We start from the raw sequence: 10,607 nt of genomic DNA, 5'->3' as shown, positions 1-10,607 counted from the left end.
GTTCTTGTTTTAGTTTCTGTCCCAATCATGAGCAATGACTTGAAAAACAAACACTGAACAGATACAGAAAAGTATTTATTATTTCACAAAATAGAAAAAGTGTCCAAAAATATTTTGGAGAGTTGCAAGAATTAAGTGGAATAGAGAAACATCTGAATGGTGGTTCATCAGTAACAGCAGGTTCATCCAGCTGTGCCGTTTGAAGTGCTCACTATAGAGTAAAGGGAGACAGGAAGTAGAATGGAAGTAGTGACAGGCAACTCTGACACCATCATCTGGTATCCACCGGTTGGAGTAATGTCTCAAATTAAACGAGCCGAGTCCAGTCTGTGAAGCGCTTATGTCTCAGTGAGGCTGTTAGTCTTGTTTGAAGCAGGCGGCAGCGCAGTTCCTGGGCAGCGGATGCTGACTTGTGGAGCTTTAGTTGTTCTGGGAGGACTGCTGCATGATGACTGAACAGAGACTCAACATCTGCAGGTACTCATCTGCACCATCTGACAGGCACTTACTCACAACCTGCAGCAGAGAGGAAACAAACACAAACTGAGCTACTACTACAGGGGTGTTTGCATAAATGTCATGTAAAGTTTGTTAAATCACATTATATGGAATGATGAACCCTAATGTAGTTCTAATTTATATTTAGTCTTGTGAACTGACATGGATTCAAAATGTATCATTTCTGTTTTCACACTGCAGTTTACTGGTCATAGTTAGTCATCAGTCAGACTCATCCAATTTCCCAACTTGTCATGTCACGAGTAATAGTGTCTGTTAGGGTTATGATACATAATTTACTACGTACATACAAATTATTTCATATGTGTTTTGTTACATCATCCTATTATGTGTACAGTTGGTACTGCAGTTGCTTTCTCCCAATTAAATGTGATTTCCCATTTTTCGTTCTTCCGCCCTCCAGTATCATGTAGCTCCACCAGGGAGCGCTGCATTAGCTCACTTACCGCCATCTTCTCTGTTATGGCCGACTTCTGCTTGTCGTTCAAGTCCTGTTCTATGATCGACTCATGGAGCTGACTCAGAATCGTTGTGGCTGCGTAGCCTTCATCCACCATGTCCTGAGAAGGCATTAAACATGTGAGAATAGGTGGGGGGTGAGGCAAACGCATCGCCTTACATGTTCACTGCATGTCAACATCAGAGATAACTACAGTGGTGTGATTCTTTAATGAGGAACATTACAGATGAAACAGGCTTTTTTGGTACTTTTAACTTTTAAGGCTTTGGACTACAATCTTCAGTGCGAAATATTATATTTCAAACAACAAACAAACACAACAAAAATATTTCCACACCAGGGGTCGCATTGTCTCGAATGAACTGAATTTCTTAAACAACCATAAAAGATCAAAGGCCGTCCGGCATTTTTCATTCTGTCAAGAACACTGACGGCAATCTACCTTAACATTAAGTAACTCACACGTAACACTGAAAAAAGACTCATGCAGACCACCTGAAGTAGTGCTTGTGATTCCAGTCTTGACTGAGGCAGCAGAGCGCAGGTTCACCCATTCCACACAAAATTCAAAATAGCCAAACCTAGTGACAAACTCCTTTACAGTCCTCTTAAACTGATATCCATGAACGCCTATGGATGGATGGAAATTGACACAAGCAAGAAACCATTAAAGATTGGTGTTGATGTGAATTAGGGGGTGGATCCAGGAATTGTCTTTCACTTTCTTTAACCTTGTAAAATTTTCCAACATTTTTGTGGATTTCTCAAAGAATATTTGAATCAACTTGATTAAAAAAAACAGTCATGTTTAAGGGACTGATATTTATGATGGGAAACAATTAGGTGCAGATAAAATAAAAATAAAAAATCGAGATCTTGTGAATGTAAATGGTGGTATGTGCTGTACTGAGTATCATTGTAGTTGTCCCTGGTTTATTCATATTTTGATCATCAATGTCTTATTCCGTAAAATTGCATTATTCATATTTGCTTGTTTAGGCCCAGTGTTCTAGTGCCCTCTGCTGTCACTGCAGTAAAGAAACTTATAAACAATCTATATTTCTTTTTCTGTAAATTGTTGTTTTTAAACAAACATTGCTATTAAATAGGTTTGTTTTCTCATCATTAAAATATAAATATAATAATGTATTTTTTTTATAAAAGTCTATCAAAATAATCAAGACTTCAAATTAGCGCACAAAAAGGGACAAAACATGTCCGTAAACCTACCCTGACAGCAATCTCTAGTTTCTCAAATGTTCCTTTGAAGCAAATCTGGAGCAAGTTGTCGATCATCTTTGGAGGAACGACCTAGAAAAGAGCACAACAGTGACATGACGGGAATGTATGGTAAGATTTAACAAATGAAACAAATCATACATCATCAGTTGCTCCAGTCTCCTATATAACACAAGAAGTGCGTCTCACCCCAGCTATGTCAGTGATAGCCTTCTCTGTGATCTCTTTGTCGACGCCGAGGCGTGCAGCGCTCTGGAGGAAGGTGATGGCTTTCCGCAGGTCTCCCTCAGACACCCTCACCAATGCTTCTATGCTCTAGATAAACAGAAACAAACATCATACTCCTTCTACACAAACTGGGTAAGTAAAGCAGCACAAGTTTTCAGCATGCTGGACTTTTATACATGAAACATGCTGGTCGACAGCTGGTGGAGACACTTTGGCTGAAATGCATCCTGTATGGACCTGGTGTAAGCTGTCGGAAAACAGTCCCAAGAACTGTATCAATAGACTGAAGGTGCATGCACTCGAAAACATACAGTATGTACACAACTGTGCAAATGGAAACATTTTCCAGACAGACTAGTCTTTTGTCATTTTATTCATTCTAAATAATGTGTGCTTCTGAACTCTCTTCAGGTTGAACATGCTGCCAGCTCATATTGGCTTCAGAAGATCCTGAGAGATGGATAAATAAATGAGTGAATCAATTAATTAATAATATCTAAGGATTATGTCAATTGAACAGATTTGGAATATGTATTAATAATGAAGGTAATTGTTTGTAGCCACTCTTACCAGTTCCTAAGTGATAGAGTTTAAAGCGGTAACATTTTCTTCCTGAATTTTCAAAAACACTAATTCAGTCAGAAATCATTATATTAATGATTGGTTTGCTTTTTTTCATATATGTCTAAGTCCCATGCCAATTCTCCTGTGCATAATTTCCAATCAAAATATGTATTGTAACTTCTAATGGAACTGATGGTGGATGTCTTCATTCACAAAACTATACTCTGGAGTTTAATGAAAGCCATGATGAGGCTGCACCAGTATGAATTAATCAAAATCATGAGCAGAACCAAAAGAGACTTTTTTTGTAGTACAAAGATTGAGTTTATAACCTTAACCCCCTACTCCTTCAGATTAACTTCATGTATGTAACATTTCCATATTAACCAATCATTTAATCCATATGGACTTGTAGTATATACAAATGAAATTATAAGCAAGACAACTATTCCATACACCAGATCATCTGCCTCATTATGGTTTGCTAGTTTACAGATTTTTTTCTTCCTGTTATTTACTGGAACCCTTGGTAATTTATACCATTCAGTGATTGCCAAAGCCTAGTCACCACTAGATGATCTTCAGCCCTATTTTCCAGTCGCTGACCAAAGCCCCTGATAAGTGATTGACTGGCAGTCCCCATTCGCTCTCTGTGACCTCTTCAATAAGGCTTGCAGACTTGTCCCAAGCAAGCACACTCCAGATATATAACCTTCTTGACATCTAGTTGGAGTCAGAGTCAACTCCAACCTGTCAGAGTGCAGGATGATGTGACGGTGGTGAAAGTACATATAGTGCTGAGGTGCCCCCTGATTTGTCCCACTGCACATGTCTCTTATTGGGGAAATTAAGCCAAGCCATGCATGTGAGGGACAGGGCAACACAAACTCTGTGCAGCTACATAAACTTTATCAGGCTTGGACGGGTTCAGACAAAAAAAGGAAAGCATTTTTTCATCTGGGTTGATGTGTTATTAGAGCAGGAGGATCAGTCGATGTTTCTTCTCATGCGTGTTTGGAATTAAACGCAGAAGTGTATTACCCCCAATCACTAGCCAGAAGTGTAGTATGAACTCGTAGTGGGAACTCGGTTTAAGAAAATCCTCTCACTCCAACAGCTGTGACTGCAGTAACTCTTGCTTTCCCTTGTAAGCCTTTTCTCTAAAGGCTGCTGCACACTTGAGGATAACTGGGACGATTTTAGACCTGATTCGCCTCTTCCAACAATTGCGGGGGTGTTCCTGACTAGAGGCCAGTCGTTGCTGATTATCATCCCAGATAATCCTGAAGTGTGAGGGGTTTACCAAATAATCCTGATAATACCGAATAAATTGGAGGTCCCATGATCTCAAATCCATAATCAGGTCCTACAGAAACATGCAAAAGCCAATGAGAGTGAGATTACCAGGAAGCGCCACCAACCCGATGTAGCAGAATGCGACTAAAAGCCACAATACAGCTCACCTTCAGCTCCCGATGGAAAATGTAGAAGCCAATTCCACCTTCTCAACCATGTCTACATCCAAAGTTTTTTTTCTTTTTCGCTACAAAGCAGACCACATGACATCGGTTCTCCTCCATGTTTTGTTTTTCTCCTAATGTCTCGTCCAATCACACAAGTGCTCCAGTTCAGAGGGTGGTGGGAATGCACCTAGAAGTTATTTGCCAACCGCGATAAAAAACTGAAGAATCTTGGGAGTTTGAGAAATTTCTATCGCCACTGTTAGATTGTTTCCTACAAATGGCAAGTATGAGATCTTATGTTCTGGCCAAGTGAGCCAGTTTGTGCATTCTGACGATTATAAGATAACAAATCTGTTAAATCTGTCATTGTCTGTGGTCTCCCAGGTTTTTAAAATCAATTAAGAGTTGAAAATCCTGTGTGCAGCAGCCTTAAGTCAAACATCTTGAGAAAGACATTATTTAGCATCAATTTCATGTTGAGCTCCTTATTGCCATCGCAGATCATTTTTACTACTCTGTAATATTATCTATTTTTACCTGTTTAGTGTACTTGAGGTTCTCCTTGTCACAGATAGCTAGCAGGCGTTCTTCTTGTATCTGATTGGCTAAAGGTTTGAAGCGAAACTTGGAACATCTGGACGTCAAAGGCTCAATAATCCTAGAGAAGACAGACACACCGCAAGGTCAGAATCAGTCAGGCAGAGTTTGTTTGTGTACTGAGGATCTATCGGTCAGCTGACCTGCTGATGTAGTTACAGATGAGACAGAAGCGGGTGGTGCGCGATTGCTTCTCCATGGTTCGTCTGAGAGCGGCCTGAGCTGGTGCTGTCATGGAGTCTGCTTCGTCCAGGATGATTATTTTAAAAGGAGGACATGGCTTCCCACTACAAAAACACAGCGAAGGAGCTTTAGCAGTTCAGCATTCACTGACTAAGAGATACATCTAGCACTCTCCAATAAAAGTTATATATGAACTATAAATATTTATTATAGTTCATAGGGTTATTACAGAGAAAACATTTGGAAAATGGTTCTATATATTTGAGTGTGCATGTGATGATCTGTGTTGACTCACTCTTGGCGGGTCCCAGCCACAGTGAGCTGAGCGAAGTTCTTAACCTTCTCTCTGACAACCTGGATGCCTCGCTCATCTGAGGCATTGAGCTCCAACACCCTCTGTCTGTATAGCACAGGACTGGAGGAAAGACAGTGGAGGAGACACAAGATTCATCCATGAACAGGAAAAAGAATAATGATCAACTCAAGGGTAAAAAAGCTAACTGACTGAAATTTGTGGAAATGTAAAGAGCAGACACTTTTCACAGCATTAACAGTTCACTCACCCATATAGTTCCCTGGCAGCAGCTAGGATGGTTGAGGTCTTTCCTGTTCCAGGAGGACCATAGAACAGTAAGTTGGGAAGCTGCAATAAAAACACAACGAGACGCAGTGAGACATTGCCTTCATGTCTGTGTAGGAGAGCAAAGACGCTATATAATTTTGCTTGTGTCTGTCTTTGTACCTTTTTAAGCACTTAATTAATCTCTTTATATCTGCATATATATTGTTGTAATATGACTGATTCATTGCAATATTGTTATTTAATTTAAACGTGTCTAGCAGAAGTAAGGAATGGAGGAAAAAATTGATAAAACAATGTGCAGTGTTTATGCATCAGACAAAAAGAATTATTAAAGGTGAAAAATGTGACTAAGATAAAAACTTAAAAACATCACAGTTTCTATTTGTGTAAATAATGTCCATGGACAGAGTGTGATACTTACATCAGCTCCTTCCAGAGATTTCTTAAGCACTGCCACCACCTCGTCCTGATAGGCCACCTCATCAACAGACTTAGGCCTGCTGTGGTTTGCAAAAAGAAAGACTTTTTGTTGGAACTTATAATATGAATATCAGATTATAAACTATGTACCATACTGGTGGCAACACTTATTCATTAAGCATATTTATACAACCTTGCAAGGATAAGATCTCAGCACAGATTTAATACACCCAGTCCTCAGTTTTTTGGGGTACAAATCTATGGAATCTATTACAGCCATTATGCCAGTGTCTGTCCATAAGTCAATAAGGTCACATTGTTGGAAATGTGTAAATCCGTGTAATGCGTTTCCTGAGGTCATAGTTAAAGTTGTGATAATGGACTCAATTACACAGAGAACTATTTCTTAACCTTCCAATTTCTGAATATGAGGGAGTCTGAAGTCTTCTTCTCACAATAAACAGTCCCGGAGAACTCCACGATCATTAAAGCAATGCTAAAACAAGTCTTCAACTAAAGCCAACCCTAATGGGAATTGCAACGGAATAACCCAGTACCGTGCAGATGTATCTAATAGAATCAAATGGACCCTCAGTGTATACCATTGACCTTTGGTACTCGAGAGTACATGCAGGGCTGGGTGATGTATCAAAGAAGTCAAGGCAGTCCCATTCATTTTTATGCAAATATTTACATAATTCAGAATTGTAGTGCACATGTTTCAAATTCTGAACTACTAATAGTTCAGAATTTGAAACATGTGCAGGAAGAAAAACCATATGATTCTTGCAAGATTCATAATTCTTCATTCACAGAGGACAAATGTTTGTGGTTTGAACCAAAATTTGATGCTCCTTTTTCTTCTTTAAATGTAGTTAAGCATTTTTAATCAGGAGTACATTTTGAATGAAAATCACAAGAAAAAACACCTACCACCCTAATTAGTTTACCAACATTTTCAGTGGGGGTACAGTATTATCTTGGCTAAATTACACCAGGTAAATGATAGCTGTAAAAGATTATCCCGTGCCCAGTGCTTCTGATTCTGGTAGATTCGCATTGTTACACGAACACAGCATACAATACACCTTCGGGCTTCATACTTACTATTTTTCTACCCATGGAATAGCCTTGGCTTTCTTCTCTGTACTGAGCCCCGCTGCCGACTTGTCTTTCTGGGGTCTGGTAGTTTGAACAGTTGCTCCTTTCAAAAAGGCCTGCATTTCTGCTGATGTCTGGTTTTGGAAAAAGCAACAAAAACAAACCAAAATAAAGATGCAGAAAACAGACAAACAAATTGATAAATGTGAGACACAGAAGCAGCTGAAGCACAGGGCTTCCCCTTATAAAGTAGAAGCAGCCAACTAACACCTGTAACAGCTGAGAGGTACACACTAAAAGCCTTGCAGACATTTAACTTGCAGACTTTCAGTCAAATCACTAAGACAGGAAGCTGGGACTACAGTGGAAATGCTAATTAACATGACCAACTCTGATATCTGCGTTATCCAGTTTTTGAAAAGCTAAGTTAGAGAAGAATCACGTGTCCACAAAATCTGCATTTTAACTCTCTGAAAGCAATATTCAATCTGTCTGTGCAATACATTCACTGTTCACATTGTTATTGTTTTTACACTGACTGTATATATCAGTTTTTATTAAATTTATATTTTTCTATATTGTGTACATTTACCAACACCTAAGCATTGCTTATAATTACTTACTGATGACTGTTTTTGACTCTTGCTGCTGTAATATTGCAAATTTCCCCACAGTGGGACTAATAAAGGATTAGATTATCTTTTCTTAGAAAATAGTTTGCTGCAGTAAAATCTAAATTTGATTTGTTCGACATTATAGAAGGAAATACCAAACTAACACCAGGCGGACATGAGTCGCCTATAAGAGGATATTCAATACGTTTGGTTATACAGTAGATAGCTTCCTGTGGCACAGGTCATTATACAGACAGTGAGGTTAGGACAACAGAGCTAAAGTAATCAGCCTAACAGATTGTAGACATGTTAGAAACGAGAAGAATGACAATAACATTGATAGTTTTTAATAAAGTCTGACAGAGCACCTCTCCGCACCATCACTGCCGTTGTGATAACGTTTTATAAGCTGTTAATCTCACGGTGTTTAGCGTCATACGACTACTCACCACAGACTGTATATACCCGCTAACACCACTTAGCCGGAAGTGTTTACTAATGGTTAGCTAACAGTATTAGCCAGTAGTTCGCTATGTGCACAGTACACATGGAGCTCACCTTATATATCAACCGCTGTAAAGACCAACTCGGACCCAAGTGTCCCACAGTCGGAGTCAGTGCGTGTCACGGGCTGAACCGGAGCTGTGATGTCAGGTCCGCGGTGAGCCGCTTGTTGACATGTGGAGCAGCGGCAAGATCTTCCCGCTCTGGGCGAACACAACTTCCGTCGACGTCATGTTGTGGCTTCCAATCAGATGCTGCGGATGCTGGAGTCAGACCCGCCTTTCCTGTGCTCTTGCCTCTGCACATAGAGGAGCTGTTCTTTTGTCCCACCTTCTACTACTTTATGACCTGTACTGCTGACAGCCACCAGGGGGCAGCCGGGATGTTTCGTCAACTCGTCCATCTTCAATGCGACCTCAAGACGCCGGTCAAGACAACAGCAGGCAAACAGAAGTCGTATGTATTTAATAATCAGAAATAAGAACTGACCTGCAAAAAATTATAGAATAAATCAAAACATGAAATAATTATTAACAATGTGACTATAACGCACAGAGTCCGGGCCTCCCGTCTGTATGAGAACAAACACCAGCTGCAGGAGGATAAGGTTAGTAGCAAAGATACTGAGGTTAGAACAGACGAATACACAGCCACACCCACATTACTGTGCTTTGTTCGTGCACAGTATCTCATCTCACTTTAAATTTGCACGGGACTGTAAAAACGTGCATTTCCCCGGTTATTTATTTTCCAATTTAGCCTGAAACAGGCACATAATCCAGCAGGAGCAGAATATAATGCTGTAATGAATGAACAGACATAACTTCATACATGGTCTGTCTGCAGCTGCTGTGCCAATGATGCTGCATGTTTCTATTGTTTGAAAGCCTCTAGCCTGTAATTGGCTGGCAGAGGGAGCACAGTAAGTGGCTGTGCACAGATGTCTCAGGCTAATGGTTGTCTGGCTCCCAGTCCCCGGAGCCTCTGGTGATGAGTCGCTAACGCCCTGGCAGGCTTTGCCTCAGGGATTAGCACTGCTATATGGTGGTATTGAAGGTACCCAGGCAGCCACAGCAGTGATGAGGAATGGTGTTTAATTTGTGCTCACATGATATAATGATGGTGAAATATGAGATGCTGCACTATAGTACTGTCTATTATCTGTATTTTCCTTTCCAAACCTAATAAACTGTGAGTGTGTTTCTGCAGCTCGGTTCCCTGCATGGTCCAGCTCCAGGGTTTCCCTCCTGGACTTAGTAACCCCCTCCCCATCCATCAATCCATCCCCCCCACACTCTCCCTATGTGTTTCTCCCTCCGCCCTGCAGGTGTAGCAGCCCTCTGATTCGTTACCACCCCCCTCCTCTTCGTGACTCATCTTCTTTATTATAGCAAACAGAGCATCATCAGAGGAGAATCAGCAGTGTTACCTACCCAGAGCCTGAGGAGTGTCTCTGTCAGGGGAGGGGACTTACATGGGACATTCATTGGAGCATCTTTTTCCTTTTTTGTGTGACACATTGGACTGTGAGGATATTATTGTGACCTGGAGAATATTGGCAGCATCATGAAAAGGTTTGAATAAGCCTCAGTAACTAATGTTTTGCTGAGCTTTTTAAAAATTTAATTAAGAGATGGTTATTTTGTTGTGTTATTTACAAATTTATTAAAGACCTGGCTCTTTTTGAAAATTATTTCCTGCCTGTTCAATTCAGCAACTTCCTAGTTTGCTGGTTGGCATGGTGACATACTGCCTCTTTTGTTTGATGACAAAAGAGGCAGTATGTTTATTTGCTGGTCAACTGGCTGATAAATGAAGATGATGACTCAACAGTGATCAAGTGTTTATCATATTCTCTGACTAGCTGATGTTCATTTCACCTGTACCTGATTTACAAGCTGATTTTTTTATTCCCAGGCTTCCTGTTTTGCTGAATGTCTGTGAGAGGCATCATCATAACCATCCTCAGGATTTGTGACCGTGTGGATTTGGAGGATCTGGGATGATGGTGGGAAGAGGTCTGATGGAAGATAGATAAAAAAAAAAAGAGACAACTAAGAACAGCAAGTAGCAAAGCTGAGGATAAAACTTGACTGGATTAGGAAGCAAACGCAGGAGAGAGTTGAGGAAGG

The 10,607-nt window shown here is 40.4% G+C and overlaps 1 protein-coding gene across 1 annotated transcript; it reads right to left on the bottom strand.

The window, feature by feature from the left end:
* Positions 1 to 61: 61 nt before the first annotated feature.
* rfc4 (replication factor C (activator 1) 4) lies at positions 62 to 8,668 on the bottom strand. The gene is made up of 11 exons (XM_061078403.1): positions 8,530 to 8,668; positions 7,364 to 7,491; positions 6,258 to 6,336; positions 5,817 to 5,896; positions 5,549 to 5,668; positions 5,214 to 5,357; positions 5,011 to 5,131; positions 2,408 to 2,533; positions 2,210 to 2,290; positions 966 to 1,079; positions 62 to 516 (listed from the first exon to the last, which is right to left on the bottom strand). Exons 2-11 carry the CDS (start codon positions 7,477 to 7,479, stop codon positions 421 to 423), a joined length of 1,077 nt encoding a protein of 358 aa, XP_060934386.1. The 5' UTR covers positions 7,480 to 7,491; positions 8,530 to 8,668; the 3' UTR covers positions 62 to 420.
* Between the last annotated feature and the right edge of the window lie 1,939 nt (positions 8,669 to 10,607).

This window comes from Limanda limanda, chromosome 9 (genome assembly GCF_963576545.1).
Source record: "Limanda limanda chromosome 9, fLimLim1.1, whole genome shotgun sequence".
Classification (NCBI taxonomy): domain Eukaryota; kingdom Metazoa; phylum Chordata; class Actinopteri; order Pleuronectiformes; family Pleuronectidae; genus Limanda; species Limanda limanda.
The sequence above is the reverse complement of the archived record's forward strand: the minus strand, read 5'-3'. Positions and strand labels throughout refer to the sequence as shown.